This window comes from Rhinoderma darwinii, chromosome 1, assembly GCF_050947455.1.
Source record: "Rhinoderma darwinii isolate aRhiDar2 chromosome 1, aRhiDar2.hap1, whole genome shotgun sequence".
NCBI classification, from domain to species: Eukaryota; Metazoa; Chordata; class Amphibia; order Anura; family Rhinodermatidae; genus Rhinoderma; species Rhinoderma darwinii.
Window position 1 is genome coordinate 233,960,523 of NC_134687.1, and position 21,546 is coordinate 233,982,068.

The 21,546-nt window shown below is 42.7% G+C and overlaps 1 protein-coding gene across 1 annotated transcript in view; it reads right to left on the reverse strand.

Annotated features, from left to right (window-relative positions):
• MFHAS1 (multifunctional ROCO family signaling regulator 1) overlaps positions 1 to 21,546 on the reverse strand; it is a 92,564-nt gene that overhangs the window by 17,541 nt on the left and 53,477 nt on the right. Inside the window, exon 2 of the mRNA XM_075862331.1 lies at positions 950 to 1,280. Within this exon, the coding sequence (XP_075718446.1) occupies positions 1,150 to 1,280 (131 nt within the window). The 3' untranslated portion in view covers positions 950 to 1,149. The remainder of the gene's footprint in view (positions 1 to 949; positions 1,281 to 21,546) is intronic.

Here is a 21,546-nt window from a genome sequence, read left to right on the forward strand (position 1 = left end):
TTTATTTGATTACTTGAAACTTTTATTGTTTTCAAACTTTTATTTTTTGCACTTTTTTTTACACTTTTTTATACTTTTTTTTACACTTTTCTTCAAGTCCCACTAGGGGACTTGAAGGTCCAAAAGGTCAGATTTTTTTTTTTCTAATACATTGCACTACCTATGTAGTGCAATGTATTAGATCTGTCAGTCATTCACTGACAGCAAGCCGATTAGGCTTCGCCTCCCGGCGGGGCCTAAATCGGCTTCCGTAATGGCAGAGCAGGAGACCATTGTGTCTCCTGTTGCCATAACAGCAGTCGTCAGTCCCGATTGCCTCTCAGGGCTGGCGATCTGCTAGTAACCGCTACGATGCAGCAATCGCTTTCGATTGCTGCATCCAAGGGGTTAATGGCAGGGATCGGAGCTAGCTCCGGTTCCTACCGTTACAGGTGGATGTCAGCTGTACAGTACAGCTGACTTCCACCGCTGATGACGCCGGATCAGCTCCTGACCCGGCGCCATCTTGCCGGCAGCTACGGAAGCCGATCAGGCTCCGCCGCCGGGCGGATCTTGACCGGCTTCGGTGCTAGGCAGACCGGGAGGCCAGTATTAGGCCTCCGGTTGCCATTGCAGCCACCGGAACCCCGGCAATTTCATTGCTGGGGCTCCGATGAGCTGCAAACAGCTTAAGTGCAGCGATCGCGTTTGAGCGCTGCACTTAAGGGGTTAATGGCGGGGATCGAAGCTAATTTCGGTCCCCGCCGTTACAGTCGGATGTCAGCTGTAAGATACAGCTGAGATCCGACGATGATGGCACCGACTCAGCTTCTGAGCCGGTGCCAAACATTTGACGTAAATGTACGGCATTTTGCGGGAAGTCAATGCTTTCCATGACGTACATTTACGTCAAATGTCGGGAAGGGGTTAAAGTCTGACTGCACACATGACGTCTAGAATATTCACCTACCTTAAAGCTTTAAAGTGAAATTGTTGCTTGTCAGTTAATAAGAGATGTGCCTTTGCTGCAATCCAAATATCGCAATATCCCGATTCTTCGATAAATATTTTTGGGTGCTCTGATTGTCTCATTTGTAAAATGTTGCTTCCTTTCGATCTTTGCTTTCATAGTTCACAAATACTGCAGCAGAGAAGTGGGATATTGGGAAGTCACTTGGAGCAGGGGCTGATCACTGTAGGTGTGGGGGGATAAACCAGGGCAACGTTCACTCGCTCACTGCCATTTTTGGGACAGATTATTTCCTTTAACCCTTCTGGTCTTGACTGAGTCAGTAACTCTCCTACAAAAAGAAATACATATAAGAAAATATTAGAATAAATCCATTATTATGTTTCACACAAACGTAATATGGGAGCATCTCCGCGTCTGTATGTGACACTGGCCCCACTAAACATGGGTGTAGCAATGAGAAATGCTCTATTTTGACCCGTGGTACGCTGTAGAGACTGACCAAGCACACGACAGCCGTAGGCGCCACTAGTTCCACAAAAGTTCTCTTGCCTGCCTTGCTGAAGATCGCTTTTACAATAACCTTCCCTGCTTGCCTTCATTTGTGACTATTTTACACCAAAACTAATACACAACAAAAGCTGGGAAATGCAGAGACTTTCCACATTTGTCTCGTGTTAGAGAACTATGATAATTCCTTCTAGAGATTGAATCCAAGATCGTAACCAATACCATGTTAGGAGAGTTTTAGATGGATGTTTACAGGGCAACCGGACTGTAATGGGAGATAAACTGTTGTATTTCTGGCAGTGCTGATCTACTGAGCAATTTCAACACGTACAGTTGGATATAAAACACTGGAAATAAGGGAAACCATGTTCCGAGAAATGTTCTAGAATGCAAACAAGTGCTCTCTAGTAGGTGCACGGTTGACATTGCTTTAGAAGTCCGGTATGAGCTGACCTGTGAGACCCTATGTTTGGGTCAAAACAATGTATTCCCTATTAGAGTATTATTATTCCCGTATGAATTCCGGTTCCAGTCAGAGGGTCACATATTTTGGACTCTGTCCTGATATTTTCCCTCCCCTGTTCTACCGAGTCCTAAAGGTCCTGACTAGGCAGTAAATGGTAGTGGATGTAATATTTGAATGGCTCTGGGATGGGACTGGTTCTGTGATGATTGTAGATATTATCTGTATACTAGATAGAGGCACTGGTTGCACAATTTGTCTGGGCAAAATTTGACACACCCTATCTGGGCACAATATGGCACCATGTATGCAGCGTATGGCTCCATGTGGGCACTATGTGGCTCTATGCGGTCTTCTTCTATCAAGCTGTTAAACATTCTATTATTTTGTTACTGTAGATCGGTTTCTTATTTTTCAATAAAACAGCAGTCATTTTAAGGTGGTCACTATGGAGGTAATTGTTTGCCAGGATTGGGGAATACGTAGATCTGCATAGGAAATGGATTTATTTTTTTTAACACAGAAGTCCACAGAATACTAAGGCTGGGTTCACACAGAGTTTTTGGCAGGCGGAAATTCTGCCTTAAAATTCGGTTTGGATGTTTGAGGCAGATTTTCCTCTCCCTGCATGCCGATTATCGCGGCGTTTTTCGCCCGCGGCCATTGAGCGCCGCGGGCATAAAACTCCACAAAATACGCTTTCTCTGCCTCCCATTGATGTCAATGGGAGGTCAGAGGCGTAAACGCCCGAAGATAGGGCATGTCCCTTCTTTCTCCCGCGAGACGGTTTTACCGTTCGCGGGGAAAAGACGCCTCCGCCTCCCATTGAAATCAATGGGGGGCATTTTCGGGCCGTTTTTGACGAGTTTTGCAGCGCAGTTTCCGCGTAAAAAATACGGGCATAAAGAAAGAAGGGACATGCCCTATCTTCGGGCGTTTACGCCTCTGACCTCCCATTGACATCAATGGGAGGCAGAGAAAGCGTATTTTGTGGAGTTTTATGCCCGCGGCGCTCAATGGCCGCGGGCGAAAAACGCCGCGATAATCGGCATGCAGGGAGAGGAAAATCTGCCTCAAACATCCAAACCGAATTTTAAGGCAGAATTTCCGCCTGCCAAAAACTCTGTGTGAACCCAGCCTTATATATACTGGGGATATATTTTTATGAGGAAAGCTTTGACACTCTACACACAATATTTACAAATGCTCCCAATTAATAATATTTGATCAATATTATCTTACAGTTAGCACCACAGCATGTTCTGTATAGCTCATAAACATGATATTCCTCTATTCTGTACTGTATGTTCTTAGTGAGTGATGTTTTTAAATAAGATCGTAAAACAGAGCTGATCTCCAAAAACCACATGATATGCAAAAGCATAAGATGCCGATTAAATCAGCGAAGAAATTATCAAAGACGCCCATTGATTCTTCCAATACAAGAATCTAAAATAGAACTAATAATAATTACAGACAACCCTTAAAATCTTCTGTCAAACAAAATCATTAAAAGTTACATACGAGAACTTCCCTACGCTCAATATGTGTACGACAGACAAACAGACAAGGGTCCACAGAAACTAAGGGAAATGGGGCAGTTGCCCACTGCAACACTGTGAGCAACAGGAGTAGTGAACGAGCCGAGTCAAACCAGGAGTGTACGAGGTACCAAACGCAGAGCAGGAGAGTAGTCAGTAAAGCCAGGGTCAAAATTAAGCAAGGTCAATAATAATAGCAGGAACAGCAGAGCCAGGAAAGAGGAAAGAATCACAGGCAGAGACAAGCAGGAAATTAAGGTATAAATAGACAGAGGGCGGGATCTAGCTCCGTCTGGCCAGGCTGTGATAGGTTCTCCCACTCCTCAGCCTCCCAGCCTGAGTGGTAGCAGATGGAGTCACTCTAAGGGTATGTTCACACGGCCTATTTACGGACGTAATTCGGGCGTTTTTGCCCCGAATTACGTCTGAAAATAGCGCCTCAATAGCGCTGACAAACATCTGCCCATTGAAAGCAATGGGCAGACGTTTGTCTGTTCACACGAGGCGTAATTTACGCGCCGCTGTCAAATGACGGCGCGTAAATAGACGCCCGCGTCAAAGAAGTGACCTGTCACTTCTTTGGCCGTAATTGGACCCGTTATTCATTGACTTCAATGAATAGCAGCGCCAATTACGTCCGTAATTGACGCGGCGTTCAAGCGCCTGCACATGCCGTTACGGCTGAAATTACGGGGATGTTTTCAGGCTGAAACATCCCCGTAATTTCAGCCGTTACGGACGCCCTCGTGTGAACATACCCTAACAGACCTAGGCACAGATGCAGGCTGATTAACCACGGGCGTCGACAAAGAAGCTGTGTCTGGCAGATCCTTTACAGAACAATTCCCTAATATAATGTTACTATTGGAATCACTGCTCTTAGAAGTTATAGTAGTTTATGGAAGTCAGAATTCCGTAAGGGCTCATGCACACAGCAATGCTGTGAGCAGACATGTATGGTAGGGTGCATGCTGACCTATGCAGTCTGTGTGCCACCATGTAATGAATCTGTGAGGCATTGTATTCTCTCCTAAAAGCAATGCTTCTAGGGGAGAATACCTTTGTAGTACTGCATGCGTTTCCTACAAAAACGTGATAGAGACACATGGAGGTCTGGACCCATAGAATTCTATGAACTACGTATTTAGAACCTTTGTGATACAGATCCCGATCATGACCATTTGAATTAGGCCCTAAATGGTATTCTCATGCGCTTTTGCAAAGTGACGATGAGGATCCTGTCCATGCCTGAAAATGCAGTGAAAAGGAAAGGAATTTGATTTCCTCTATGTTGTCCCGCTTTATTCGTAGATCATTTCCACTCATAAAAGTATCAAATCTGCTCACACTGCAAGTCCCTAATTTAATAGTAACATGGCTCTAAATCAGAACATCAATTTAAGATCATTAATGGTCATTGTTCTGAGCGGTCACATGAATGTGCTTTTATCAACTACCATATCAAAAAATTGTTCATATGAACCACCTCATGATCATTGTTACATGAAAATGAAATTATTCACGCGCCAACTGACTTCCTATATCATTGAATGGTGCTCCTTGTGGGCAGTTTATCTGCCCATGTAAAAGAACCCATATCTCATGTTAGCACCTTTGGACTATATTCAAGAACAATAGGGTATAAAGACAATGGAGCAAATCAAACAAAACCAGAGTAGCAAAGGTACCTTCTGCAAAATCAAGTGACAGAGAAATTATATTTTATACCACAAGTGTACCATATACATTAACATTATGTCAAATAACATGTATGGCAAGAAGGATAGGGTTCAGTAAATAGAAGGTGCTACAAGTCCCTGTGATACCTGAACATGACAATGCTGCAGCGTATCTGGGATTTGTCTGTGGCCTTCATCATTCGTATGATGTTTGTGCATTGTTCTGATCATGTCAGCAATCATATGACTAGAAGCAGCTACTTTATGAAAAGAAGCAGTGCCCGCACGATCACCATGGTAGCCCGGCTGTGAATGAAAGAAACCTCCAATCCCTGCCGTTTAGCCCTTAAATGCTGCTGTCAATAGCGACCGCTGCATTTAAGTGGTTTGACAGAGGGAGGGAGCTCCCTCTGTCACTGATCGGGGCCCGCGAACGCTGAGCACCGATGGGTTGCCATGGCAGCCGAGAGCCTAACAAAGGCCCCCAGGCCTGCGCTGGCTATATGGCTATTATACTGTGCCAGAGGCAAGGCCTAAATGATTGCCCTGTTCACACTGAGTTTTTTGCTGGCAGAAAATTCTGCCTGGAAAATCAGCTCCAGTTCTTTTAAGTGGTTTTCCAACACAGACGTATTTTGTGGCATTTTTCTAGTCTTTTTTTTACTTCTTACTTCAACAGGCAAAGGAAAAAACCGTGAGCGTTTCTTGCCATAAAACGCATTAAAAAAAAAAACGGCCACAGCTATTCGCAGCTTTTTTTTCTGTCCCATATTGATTTCAATGGGGTGTCTGAGGCGGAAACCGCCTCAAGATAGGGCCTTACTCTGGACAGGCAATAATGCTTTGGTATACGGAGTATACCAAAGCATTATATTTACGATCAGAATATCGCATTGTAAAATCCCCTAGGACTAAAAAAAAATAAAAAATAAAAAAACTGTTAAGGTTTATTAAGAAAAAAGGATTACAGTAAAAATGGAAATAAAACCATTTTTTTCCCCATAAAAAGTGGTTTTATTTACTAGAAGTGTAAAAAAAAAACAACAACAACAACAACAACATACACATATATGGAATCGCCGCGATTGGAATGACTCGAGTAATAAAGTTAACACATTAATTAAGCCCGGTGAACGCCGTGCAAAAAAACATGATGAAACCAATAAAAACGACAACTTGTCCTGTAAAAAACAAACCCAAAAATGGCTACATCGACGGACAAAATAAAAAGTTACGGCTCTTGGAAAGCGGCGATACAAAGTGTTTTAATCGTGCAAAGCAGTAAAAGATAAAAAACCTATACATATTTGATATCGCAGTAATCGTACGGACCCATAGAATAAAGTTAACAATTTATTTACACCGCATAGTGAACGGTGTCAATTTGAAATGCAAAAAATAATGCTGGAATAGCGGTTTTTTTTTTTCAAATCCTTCCCTATTTTTTTTTTTTAATAAAAGTTAAGAAATAAAATATAAACACCCAAAACTTGTGCAATTGAAAAATACAACTCATCCCGCAAATAACAAGACCACATACGGCTATGTCGACATAAACATAAAAAAAATATGACTCTTGGGAGCAAAAAAATTAAAAAGAATTCTTGGTCATGAAGGCCAAAAATGGCCTGGTCCTTAAGGGGTTAAGCCATACCCATTGCAAACGGGTGCATAAAATCAAGCACACAATCATGCAATCTCCTTAGACAAACATTGAGACGCCACCTTTGCCACAAGTCAGGTCATGAAACTTCTGATCTGCTAGATCAACTAAGTACTATTATTGTGAAGTTGAAGCGTATAGGAGTAACAACAGCTCAGCCACGAAGAGGTAGACCAAGCAAACTCACAGAGCGGGGCTGCCGATTGCTGAAGCACGTCGCCTGTAAAAGTCACCTGTGCTCTGTTGCATCACTGGGTTTCCATGTTCGAGCAGCTGCACAAAAGCCTAAGATCGCCATTGCTGAAGTGGTGGAGAGCACGCCGCCACTTGACCCTGGAGCAGAAGAAACATGTTCTCCAGAGCGATGAATCATGTTTCACTATCTGGCAGTCTAATCAACGAATCTGGGTTTGGTGGACAGGAGAACGCTACCTACCAGAATATAGTGCCTACTGTGAAATTTAGTGGAGAAGGAATAATGGTCTGGGGCTGTTTCTCAGGCTTTTGGCTAAGCCCCTTATTTCCAGTCCAGAGTAATGTTGATGCTTCAGTATACCAAGACATTTTAGACAACTTTTTGGCAACAGTTTGGAGAAGGCACTTTTCTGTTCCAGCATGACATGTGTCTTTTTTCAGCCGTACTAACTATGTAACTATGTAACTATGTAACTATGAAACTATATAAAGCAAGGTCCATAAATACATGGTTTGATGAGTATGGTTTGCAGAACGCTGACCTCACCCCAATCTAACACGTTCCCAAAGACACCTTCCCAGAAAAATTAAGCTGGTATAGCCGCAAAATGAGGCCCAACTCCATATTAAAGCCTATGGTTTTGGAATAGGATGTCCAACAAGTTCATATAGGGGTGATGGTCAGGTGTCCACATACTTTTGGCAAGACACTGTAGTGTATCTATACATGGTGTATCACTGTGCATTACAACTGGATTATTTGTTTACCTATTCATGTGAACTCAGTCATCCCCCAGACATCCATGAACATGCTTGACTGTAAAGAATGTGAGCGTTCTCAGTGATGTCAACACCTTGACAATATTGAGCCGACTGAAATCAGGACATTGGCTGTGCAGGGACATAATTTACAACATTCCATAGATAATCTTTTATCAATGTAAAGAAATTCACCTCCTGAATTGGATTTTATAAAAATTTGATTAACAATTATAGCACTAACAACCTCGGGCCTCACTCACCCCAGCGACCCCCAGCTTGCGTGTCCTCATCGCCGGCGTCTCCTTTGCCAGGAACGCCGGCACGCTCTGCTTCCCCCCCCCCTGGCCTTTGCCTGTAGGGTACGCGCACTCAACCCAGTTCTTAAAGGGCCAGCATGCGCACCAGGAATATTGCTCCCTGCCTATGACAGTAGACTCTGGACTACTTAAAAGAACTCTGTCCACTTCTTCAGTGCCTGAACAATGTTGTTACTAACCCAGTGTTAGTCTGCAAAGGTTCAGTAGAAGGTTCGTGAAACCAGTGTCCGTGACAAGTCCAGTGTCCGTGACGAATCCAGTATCCATGCTCAGTGTCCGTGACGTGTCCAGCTACCCTGCACCAGCCTGCTTCCAGCTACCCTGCACCAGCCTGCTTCCAGCTACCCTGCACCAGCCTGCTTCCAGCTACCCTGCACCAGCCTGCTTCCAGCTACCCTGCACCAGCCTGCTTCCAGCTACCCTGGACCAGCCTGCTTCCAGCTACCCTGCACCAGCCTGCTTCCAGCTACCCTGCACCAGCCTGCTTCCAGCTACCCTGCACCAGCCTGCTTCCAGCTACCCTGCACCAGCCTGCTTCCAGCTACCCTGGACCAGCCTGCTTCCAGCTACCCTGGACCAGCCTGCTTCCAGCTATCCTGGACCAGCCTGCTTCCAGCTACCCTGCACCAACCTGCTTCCAGCTACCCTGCACCAGCCTGCTTCCAGCTACCCTGCACCAGCCTGCTTCCAGCTACCCTGCACCAGCCTGCTTCCAGCTACCCTGCTTCCAGGTACCCTGCACCAGCTACCCGGCTTCCAGCTACCCTGCACCAGCTTGCTTCCAGCTACTCTGCACAAGCCTGCATCCAGCTACCCTGCTTCCAGGTACCCTGCACCAGCCTGCTTCCAGCTAGCCTGCACCAACTACCCTGCTTCCAGGTACACTGCATCCAGCTACCCTGCTTCCAGGTACCCTGCACCAGCCTGCTTCCAGCTACCCTGCACCAGCCTGCTTCCAGCTACTCTGCTTCCAGGTACCCTGCACCAGCCTGCATCCAGCTACTCTGCTTCCAGGTACCCTGCACCAGCCTGCTTCCAGCTACCCTGCACCAGCTTGCATCCAGCTACCCTGCTTCCAGCTACCCTGCACCAGCCTGCATCCAGCTACGCTGCTTCCAGGTACCCTGCATCCAACTACCCTGATTCCAGCTACCCTGGACCAGCCTGCTTCCAGCTACCCTGGACCAGCCTGCTTCCAGCTACCCTGCACCAGCCTGCTTCCAGCTACCCTGCACAAGCCTGCTTCCAGCTACCCTGCACCAGCCTGCTTCCAGCTACCCTGCACCAGCCTGCATCCAGCTACCCTGCACCAGCCTGCATCCAGCTACCCTGCACCAGCCTGAATCCAGCTACTCTGCTTCCAGGTACCCTGCACCAGCCTGCTTCCAGCTACCCTGCACCAGCTTGCATCCAGCTACCCTGCTTCCAGCTACCCTGCACCAGCCTGCATCCAGCTACCCTGCACCAGCCTGCTTCCACTACCTGCAATCTGACCAGCATCTACTCCGTTACGGCAGAGTAGCCAAGTGGGTCCACATCCCCAGTGGACATTACAACAATACAGAAAGAAATAAACAAAATGAGTAAAAAAAAAAAAAGGAAACTCTCCTTGGTGCCACTCGATAACGTTCAACCCGGTCTATCTATACTCAGTACAGTCTCCCAATCTCCTAACTCAAAGATTACATCAATGAGATGGATACATTTCAGTCTCTAAGCTGCTAATTCTAATACCGGATGAGGGCATTACAGAAGGAAAGTTATTATCCAAGGAAAGAGCTTTGTTGGCTTCCCAGGAATTAATTCTTGGGCTGAGTCCAGTTAACAATACACAGGTGCCAGAAAGCCTGTTCCGCTCCAGCAAATAAAGAGCGGCTGGACTAGGTCAACCATGGATATCAGAGATCGAAATACTGTTCTTAAATGTGGTTGAACAGTTGTGGTAATACGTGTCCAAGGTATCCATTTTATGTTAGGTTTTATTATATAGATAAATACATAATTCTTATGCATCTTCAAGTACCAATTTCCATATATGTTATTGTGTAACAAAACATAATTTAATGTCCATGAGCCTCCCAGAAAGCACAGTAAATGAACACACATTATCTAAAACAAAAAGCTGCTACCACTCAGTAATGAAAGGATACATTATGGAAAATCGGTCATAAAGGGAAAATGGATAGAAGAGAAGATGTCCTAATTTGACAACTAATGTGATGTGAGAACAGAAGATGCAACCAAGCTTAGCAGTGCAATAGAGAAATATGTAATTCACTATAAGTCTAGACTAGCGCAACTAACCTTAGTACTATGGAAGAATCACTGAAAAATATTTTCATTCGGGAACCCCTTGTATTATTTCTAGGAGCTTGATGTAGTGTAATGCTTTCTATACTTGTATAGTGGTTTTATATTTGTTGACATGTCACATGCCAAGCATCTATGAGTAGTCTTGTGAGAAGTATGAACATTTTAAGAAGAGATAGCTACAGAAACGCTCTAGGTTATCTACATTTTTAATAATGGCAGACTGGAGTATCAACAGAAGTTCCAGTAAAAGCAATTCTATTGAAGACAGACAGACAATCCAAAAGTTCCATAATCGAAATCTTTGTAACCCTTTGACTATTTACAAATAAAGAAAAATATATATGTATATTTTTTACATAATATAGTATGCTAACACCTTTAGGCTGGGCTCACACAGAGTTTTTTACAGGAGCAAATTCTGCCTCAAAATTCCATTTGGAAGTTTGAGGCAGATTTTCCTCTGCCTGCACGCCCATTTTCGCGGTGTTATTCGCCCACGGCCATTGTGCGCCGCGGGCATAAAATTCCGCGAAATACGCTTTCTCTGCCTCCCATTGATGTCACCGCTCGCGAGAGAAAACCGCATCCGCCTCCTATTGAAATTAATGGGAGGCACTTTCGGCCGGTTTTTGGAGAGTTTTGCGACCCGGTTTCCACGTCAAAAAACTCGTCAAAAATCTGTGTGTGAACCCAGCCTTATTGTTTAATGTTGCTTTTATGGTGTTTACTGCACCTCTCCACCAAAATAATAACACACAAACTCTTGGGGATTCTGGGAAATATTTGCAGTGTTGCTTGTTAGAGCCGCAGTGTGTTCTCCAGAGCTGCCCTTCTGACTAGAAATTCAACTATAAGCAAACATTTTGGAAGCTCAGTTCTACAGGAAACTGAACAAATAGCTGGAAACATAGTTTAGAAGTAAACTTAAACCCAGTGTCTAACATGATTATATTTTCACAGCATTGGTATTTTTAATTAATATTAAACTGACCTCCTAAATAAAAACATATGATGAACAATTGTCACCATTCTCTCACAATCTGTCCTAGTGATCTATTGATAGACAATAGAAGAATTTTCTATACCCTTTCAAGTTGATTCTAAATTGATGTGATAAATACTGTACAATGGAGAAAACACATGAAGCACTTCTAATCATGGTGAAGAATAAATCCTTTATGAATGTGCATGGGGTCCTTACAGTAGATGGATATCAAGGTTTTTTGTGAGTCAGCTTTATATCTTTCTGGCTAGGATTCTTATTATAGAGATGAACAATTCATTATATAGTATTGTAGATTGTCAATTGAAAGTCTGCAAAGCCTGGCATAAATTCCATACAAGATAACAGCATAGTGCAGACATGCTTGAAGAAATGAAGAACATTAATGGCCTAGATTTATCTCGAAGACTTATGACAAACAAAGCAATTTCATGATAGATAAGCTTGTGCAGCAATGAAAAATTTAACATTACATATATTTACACATACACACAGTCGAGTCACATTATTATGACCACCAGCTAATATCCAGAGTAACCGCCGTGTGCAGCACTGACAGCAGCTAAACGGGCTGGGAGTGACTCAATAACGTGCTGGTAGGTTGTCTCAGGTATCTAGAGCCATGCTGACTGCAGTGCATCCCACATTTGCTGGAGGATGCGTGGGGGAGGATCCAAAGAGCAAACAAGACGATCGAGGTGGTCCCACAGATGCTCAATAGGGTTAAAGTCTGGCGAATTAGGGGACCAGGGAAGTACTTGGAAGTCTTGGTCGTGCTCTTCCAACCTCTGTCTGACATTTCTAGCCATGTCGCATTGTCTTGCTAGAAGATTCCATATGCCCAAGGGAAGACAAACAGCATGTATGGGTGGATGTGATCTGCAACGATGGATTCATACCCAAATCGGTTCAGAATGTCTACTACATGGATGAGTGGGCCCAGAGAATGGCATGAAAAAATTCCCCAGACCAGAACGCTGCCGCCACCAGCTTGTGTTCTTCCAACAATGGTTGCAGGGTGTTTGTTTTCTGATATTTCTCGCCTGACACACCAACGTCGATCCCGTTCGATGAAGTAGAAAACTTGACTCATTGGAGAAGGCAACCTTTTGCCAATCATCGGTGGTCCAATTCCAGTACTGCCGTGCAAATTGAAGCCTTTTTTCCGATGCTCCTTTGTTAGCAAAGAGGCAGTGACCATCCATCTGCTTCAGAGCCCCATACACTGTAGGGTTCGCTGAACTGTTGTTTTAGACATACGTCTGGTAGCCCCCTGGTTGATTTTCACAGTGAGCTGCTCCACTATAGCGCGTTGTTCGTCCTCTGTGCACCTTCGTAGCCGATGTTCACCTCTCACATCAATGGTGCTCCAGTTTCCTTGTCGGTTATTTCCAATGGTGCCATTTGTCCACTCACTATATACTTTCACCAGAGCAGCACACGAACAGTTCACAGACTGCGCTGTTTGAGAAATACTGCCACCCTTGGCCCGAAAGACAATAATCATCCCATTTTGCAACTCTGATAAATCGCCCCCTTTCACTCATGTCAATAGCGAGTGATAATACATAATACATGCAAAGAAAAATGAAGTAGGGCGGCACTGCGCAAAGGATTTTAAATCCCAGAAGGGAACTCAGTTCACCATTTTGACCTCTAACCTGGATCGTAACAGAATATAGCAAAGAGAGAGCCACACTCCAAATGTTGGCTTAATCCAAATATCACATTTTATTCACCCATAGTGGACAGGCAAAGTTTCGACTCTGCCATAGGCTTGAAAATGACTCTATGGAATAGTCTAAACGTTGCCTGTCCACTATGGGTGAATAAAACATAATATTTAGATTAAGCCAACATTTGGAGTGCCGCTCTCTCTTTGCTATATTACATATATTACATATGTATTACATATATATATATATATATAATTTGTATGTTTTTTGTTGTGTAATAACTGTATAGCTTAAAGGTTAGGACTACAGTACCTAGTCTTCCACATGTTACTGTAGCAGAGAAAGACTACCAGAGAACTTACGGCACAGCAATCTCGAGTACTATAGATTGAACAGAGCTCTAGTCAAACTTCTCTCACAAACATGCTCTTAGCATGTGTTGCGATGCTCATTAGATATTATTCATGTAGAGGAGACGCTTATGTCATTCTTCTTGGGAACTACTAGCATTATTAGGACACACATATTAGCACGTACAATCAGGCCTAAAGGCGAAGGCTTAACATCAGAAATTCATATACTCTTTAAACAATGGTCCAGTTCTCCCAGTTTCATAGGTCTTTGATCCCATCATGACTGTTCCAGCTAACAAGTCATGCAGGTTCAAGAAAATGGCACAAACCGCAGTAAACAGGATATTCAGTTCTATGTTGTAAGCCCAAGAGAGACTCCTCTGTATGTAAACCGCTGACCATAACTCTTTTATCCTACATCATTTCGCTTAGTTCAGTCATGATAGCTTACATTTGTGAGAAAAAAAAAACCTTATTCGCAAGCATCATCACCATTTGTATTTTAGAAAAAAGAAGAGGTCTCTGGAAATAATGAAAGCACAGAAACCGTAAGGTAAAAGGTACAATAAAGCATCACTCTTGATGACAGAGCTCTTATAAGATAGTCACATATCAATAAGATAGCCACATATCATTATAGAATACGTTACTTTTGAGGACTGTATTGTAGATTCCCTTAACCTTAAGGACGCAGCCTAGTTTGGGCCTTAAGGCTCAGAGCCCATTTTTCAAATCTGACATATTTCACTTTATGTGGTAATAATGTCGGAATGCTTAAACCTATCCAAGCGATTCTGAGATTGTTTTCTCGTGACACATTGGGCTTTATGTTAGCGGTAAAATTTGGTCGATATATTCAGTGTTTATTTGTGAAAAATTGCACAATTTAGAAAAAATTTAGAAAAAAATAGCATTTTTCTGAATTTAAACGCATCTGCTTATAAAACAGATTATACCACCCAAAATAGTTACTACTTCACATTTCCCATAGGTCCACTTTAGATTTGCATAGTTTTTTGAACACTCTTATTTTTCTTGAGTGTTACAAGGCTTAGAACATAAACAGCAATTTCTCATATTTTTAAGAAAATTTCAAAAGCCCTTTTTTTTTTAAGGTACCTGTTCAGTTCTGAAGTGGCTTTGAGGGGCCTATGGAATTAGACACAGCATTTAGAAAGGTTTTTATTAACCCTTTAGGCATTTCACAGGAATTAAAGCAAAGTGGAGGTGAAATTTGCAAATTTCATTTTTCTTGCTGAATTTCAATTTTATTAATTTTTTTTCTGTAACACAGAAGGTTTTACCAGAGAAACACTACTAAATATGTATTGTCCAGATTCTGCAGTTTTTTAGAAATGTCCCACATGTGGCTCCAGTGTGCTCGTGGACCAAAACACAAGCCCCAGAAGCAAAGAAGCACCTAGTGCATTTTGGGGCCTCTTTTTTATTAGAATATATTATAGGCACCATGCCAGGTTTGGAGAGGTGTTGAGGTGCCAAAACAGTAGGAATCCCCAAAAGTTACCCCATTTTGGAAACTACACCCCTCAAGGAATTCATTTATGGTTGTTGTTACCATTTTGACCCCATAGTTTTTTCACAGCACATATTTGAATTGGGCTGTGAAATTAAAACAATGTCATTTTTTCCAATAAGATGTAGTTTTGGCTCAAAATTTCTTACTTTCACAAGGAATAAAATACCCCACTTTGTTGCCCAATTTGTCCTGAGTGCGGCAATACCCCATTTGTGGTGATAAACTGCCGTTTGGGCCCATGCGAGGCCTCAGAATGGAAGGAGCGCTATGTGTTCTTTGGAGTCCAGATTTTGCTGGATTGGTTTTCCGGTGCCATGTCGCATTTGCAGAGCCCCAGAGGAATCAAAGCAATGGAAACCCACCAGAATTGACCCCATTTTGGAAACTACACCCTCAAGGAATTCATTTATGGGTGATGTGACCATTTAGACTCCACAGGTTTTTCACAGAATTTGATCGAATTGGGCTGGGAATTTAAAAAAATTAAATTTTTTCCAATAAGATGTCGTTTTGGCTCAAAATTTCTTACTTTCACAAGCAATAAAATACCCCATTTTGTTGCCCAATTTGTCCTGAGTGCGGCAATACCCCATTTGTGGTGATAAACTGCCGTTTGGGCCCATGGGAGGGCTCAGAAGGAAAGAACCACCATTTGGCCTACTGGGGATTTTCTCGTGCGAAGTCATGTATGCAGAAGCCCCTGAGGTACCAGTACAGTTAAAACCCCCATGAAGTGACCCCGTTTTAAAAACTACACCCCTTAAGGCATTCATCTAGAGATGAATTTGAAAAAACTCCCGTGTAAAAAAACACTCGCGAAAAAGAAGTGCATGTCACTTCTTGAGACGTTTTTGGAGCAGTTTTTCATTGACTCTATAAAAGAAAAAAAAAACAGCTCCAAAAACGGCCGTAAAAAAGGACAGCGAAAAACGCGAGTTTGTTTAAAAAACGGCTGAAAATCAGGAGATGTTCTCCCTTGAAAACAGCTCCGTATTTTCAGACTTTTTTAGTAAGCTTGTGCACATACCCTAACGCAGTCGAGTGGCGCGTAGTGAATACAGAGAGGCAGCTTGAATAAGGGATGCCAGGAAGACAGCGCTTTTCACTGCACATGGCGGAAATCTCACATATGTAGACTTGCCGCACAGAGAGAGTTAGTGAAAGAATACACAGCCAGCAGTGATAAAACACGCATACTCGACTGGGAAAGTCAAGAACTACTGGAGGACATGTCAAGTAACAACAAAATGACAAAACTGGTATTGTATGGATTATCGGGGGGGGGGGGGGGGGCATAACTAAAAGTAAAATGCATTATAGAAAATTAATGGTGAGATCTTGTGAATACCCCCTTAAGGTGGCCATTAACATTACACAACGTTCAGCCATCTAATGTGTATACCAACGGAAGATGTTAGGGGAAAGAAGGATCTGGCATGCCCGATCCTTTTTTCCTACTGGAGATAAGGCGCTACCAGAGGTGTCTCTGCAGCAGCTTATGACTCTTCCTCATTGAAAACAACACGCACGATCGGCCTAGAAGAGCATGCACGTTTATGGGGCAGTCATGAGAAATAAATGTCGGCCAAGTACAAAACAAATAAATGTTAGCAAAACGGTCTTTTGCCTTCTGCCTGCGTGTACGCAATATGATTTTATTTAATGTGTACTTGTCCCGTCCTTTGAGGGAATCAAATTTACCATTGTTTCAATACAACAGTGTAAGTCAGAGCCATATGCTAGATGTGAGCATTTCCTTGTGGGACGCCCTGCCTTTTCCTTGGGTGGTGGTATAACCACCATATTATACCTTCTTTTGTTGTGGATTTACAATCAGAATACATAGAAGCTTCTATCCATGTATAGGTCTAGTCATGCAACGTGCTGCAGTATTTACAGCCATTTCTTTTATTTCCCAGCCACCTGGAATCCCCTGTTCTGTACCGGAAGCTTCATGCGCCATCTAGCAGAGCGCATTATTTCCTGTGACAGAAGACAAACTATTTCCCTTCATTGTCATTTTGTACTTTTTATGGAGCGTTTGTCCTTTCAAGTTTTTCCAAGACGTTCATTTTTATGGATTATACTGCACTTCCACTAAGTGGACAGACCATGAATAGAGATGCGGAGCCTATTACGTTCTTCAAATAAACATGTATTTTGCCTGACTATAACCCAACGTATAAAGCTACACTTCCAGTCTCTACAAGCTCACTTCTGCCCAAGGAAAAACAAAAAAAAAGGTTATTTTCAATAAATTAAAAGTGAAAGAGGAGCTTCTAAGATGAAACCTGCAGTTTAGTATTGCAGTATATTCGTATACTAAAGGGCATCACTTCAGCGGAAATAAAGAACTAGAAATGCCTATTTACACCACTTTAGTGACAGAGCAAAGTAGCACATTTTTACACTCCTTTGCGCCGAAATTTGCAACTTTTCACTCCTCTCACCAGTCTATAAAAGTGGCAAGAAATGTGGGCATGATTAGACAGGAGGGGGCAGGGCCTCCTACTGCTTGACAAATTTACTATCACTTACTCCAGAAATTGGCGTAAATTATAGTGCAAGCATACGCCTGCTCATAGCAGTCGTCGATTTGAATTTATGGCGCATTTTCAGCCAAAGATGCGCCAAATTTATTAAGAGGCGCATTTCACTCCGATTTAGTTTAGTTTAAGACTGGCGTATGAAACGTCTGTCTTAATAAATTCCCCTATGGTTTGGTTACCCTGACTATAACCACTGATCAAGAGGCGACAACAATCTCTCTGCAAATCATACGGATGAGAGAAAAGTCATCTGAAACCGCTAAGATAGATGGGCTAGTGTAACGTCCGCGGTCGCAGACCGCAGACTCCTATCATCCTGCAGACGTCTTCCTCCCCAGAGATGCCTGCACATGCAGCAGTCCTTTCCTGCAGTGACCACTAGGGTGTGTGCTCAAGCTCATTCCCGGCCTTAATGGGCCGGAGCACACACGTTTTAGATTGACTGATTGCTCTCATGATCACTCTGGACTATAAGAAGGGCCCTGTCCCTTCCTTCATTGCCTGAGCTTTCTTGTGTTTACCCGTGTTATCTGTGCAAATGGTCCCTTAGTGGTTTCCAGTTCCCAGTGTTCCCGTTCCTGCTACAGGTATCCCATGCTACCTTATTCCTGTGCCGTAGAGAGTTGGAGTCGTGTTGTGTCGTTTACTATGCCTGCTGTATTTCACTCCGTCTAGTGTCTGTCTGCTGCCAAGGTCCCATCCGAGCCTGCCATCGCTACTGTCTGTATTGCCACAGGTACCCGTATTCAAACTATTGACTTTGCCTTGGTATTCTGTTTGGCCAGCTGCTATCCCGATACGGTGGTATGACCCAGTGGGTCCACACACCCATCGTGACAGATGGGCCTAGTATATTATGTGTATGGAGACCTGCTGTCTGTCTGATCCTTTATTACCTTGGAAGATATGCACTACCAGAGGAGTCTGGCATTGATATTAACATGCACACTCAGCCAAGGTTGAATGTTTATTATGGAGATAACAGAAATAGCTGTCGGCTAAGCAAGCCTGCCAAGCACAGCTATCTCATTTACATGGCAGGAATAACACAAAGTGGTCTCCAAATGGGACAATCACTTTCAAAAGACTTTACAGAGATGGTCTATACGGCTTTTGGCCATCTCAGTATAGAAGAGGTTACAAATGAGTGTCAAATTTTTAACACTACAGAGCCTTTTCAATTTTCTTTATCTTATTCCATATAAACTGAGAGCACAAACTGAAAACTAAAGATTTACCTAATAACTTTGAGTCCCATATTCTCAGAAAAGGTGGTTATGAGCTAAACAATAACCTCTACTCTCTGCCCATCTAATTATTATCAATATAAATTGGTAATGCTGTAGTAGTAAAAATAGACAATGATAAATCGATTGCTAAGAGTGGAGCTTATAGGTTAGCTACCAGATTTTAATTTAGAACTTTGTATAAAAGCATCAGAATCCTTATGTAGACTCTAAATATGGAAATAATTATATATCTCTGGATCAATCCCTTCACAAGAGATTGGGGCTGTGTTGCACAGCGGGTGACCGGGAGCATCGCAATGCAGGGAGTGACCCCCACCGATGAAGTGATATCATATCCTAACTATACGCCACCACTTCCTAAAGTAGAAAAATCCCTTAAATCAATTTACTAGGTGTATGTGTATTATGTCGATCAAGAAATGAAATCATCACAAGACTACGTGGCAGAAAGAATAGCGTATTCTCTTTATGAAGGAGTATAACCCTGTGTAATGTTGCCACCTAGCCGGTACATAGGAAGAAATGGAGCTTTGAGAACCGTCAATGAACAGCGCAAATTGGAGTTATCTAGTAGCGTTGTGCCAGGCATCTGCACAACACAACAAGGTAAGCGCATGCTTTATCACACGATCGAGTGTCCCTTTCATTTCTTTCATGTATTGTCATTTAATACCTTTGCTTTTTTTGGCTTTGTTATTGCACTGAAACAATTATCATTGAGTATATTCAAAGCAACTTCCTATGTGGCTTTATGACGATCATATTCTGCAAGGTTGATGGTATAAAAAAGGTCCTTCCATTTTCTGATGTGAGGCACGTGGTATTATTAATTTTGAACCTCCATGTGCCTCACATTAATACTAATTAACCCCATCATGTCATAATGGACAACATTGGGTTAATGTGTGAGGTACATGATGGAGTTAATTACTATTTTTGTGAGGCACAGAGGTTCAAAATTCATAATACCTCGTGCCTCATATTAATAAGTGATATAAAATAAAATAAAAACGGCTTTCTAACAGCGTACACATCATAAATTACGCTATAAATTTATTACGGCCGCGACAATACCGAATATGTGTATATTTTATGTATTGACACTTATTTTAATGTTTACTGTAAAAAACAAATGTGTGCTTTTTTTAAATGTAACATTACTTTATTTTTTTAACTTTTTATTTTTAAACTTTAACCCCTTCCCGCTCCTGGACGTACTATTACGTCATGGCAGCTGTATCGTTCGCGCTCCATGACCTAATAGTACGTCTCGGGAGTAACGGCCGTTTCGGCCGTCCTCCCGACACATACAGGAGCTGTGACAGCTGCTGTCTTGTTCAGCAGCTGTCACAGCTCCTACAGCGGGGACCGATCGCTGTGTCCCCGCTGATTAACCCCTTAAAAGCCGCGTTCTATAGAGATCGCGGCTTTTTAGGGGTTAAGCTGCCATCGCCGGCCTGCTACGTGATAGCGGCCGGCGATGGTGACTATGGCAACCGGACACCAAACAATGGCGTCCGGCTATGCCATAGACGGAAGCCTAGTGGGTCCCGACAACGTCAGGACCCACTATGCTTGCTGTCAGTGAGTAGCTGACAGTTCTAATACACTGCACTACGCATGTAGTGCAGTGTATTAGAATTGCGATCAGGGCCTCCTGCCCTCAAGTTATTATTAATAAAAATATATAAACAAACAAATAAACTATACATAATTGGTATCGCCGCATCCGTAACGGCCTGAACTACAAAATTATTTCGCTATTTATCCCTTGCGGTGAACGGCGTAAAAGAAAATAATAATAAACCGTACCACAATCACAATTGTTTGGTCACTTCACCTCCCAAAAAATGGAATAAAAAGAGATCAAAAAGTCGCATGTACCGAAAAATGGTGCTGATCGAAACTACAGTTCGTTACGCAAAAAATAAGTCCTCGCACGGCTTTATTGATGGAAAAATAAAAACGTTCTGGCTCTTAGAATAAGGAAACACAAAAAGTAAATGATGGTTTACAAAACGTATTTTATTGTGCAAACGCCATAAGACATAAAAAAAAACATCTGGTATCGCCGTAATCGTATCGCCCCGCAGAATAAAGTGAATATGTCATTTATAGCGCACGGTGCACGCAGTAAAAAAAAAAAAGAATAAAAGAACAATAGTAGAATTGCTGTTTTTTAGTCACCACGCCACCTAAAAATAGAATAAAAACTGTTCAAAAAGCTGCATGTACCCCAAGAAAACTGCAATGCATTCCTCAAGGGGTCTAGTTTCCAAATTGGGGTCACTTTTGGGGGGTTTCCAATGTTTTGGCACCACAAGACCTCTTCAAACCGGACATGGTGCCTAATAAAAAAAGAGGCCTCAAAATCCACTAGGTGGTCCTTTGCTTCGGAGGCCGGTGCTTCAGTCCATTACCGCCCGAGAGCCACATGGGGGATATTTCTCAAAACTGCAGAATCTGGGCAATAAGTATTGAGTTGCGTTTCTGTGATAAATCCTTTTGTGTTATAAAAAAAAATGGTATAAAGAGGATTTTCTGACAAAAAAAAAAAATGTAAATTTCACCTCTACTTTGCTCTAAATTTCTGTGAAACACCTAAAGGGTTCATAAACTTTCTAAATGCTGTTGTGAATACTTTGAGGGGTCTAGTTTCTAAAATGGCATATTTGATAGGGGTTTCTAATATATGGGCCCCTCAAAGCAACTTCCGAACTGAACTGGAACCTAAAAAAATAAATAAATGAGGCAATACTTCGCTTCTTACATTATACTGATAATGA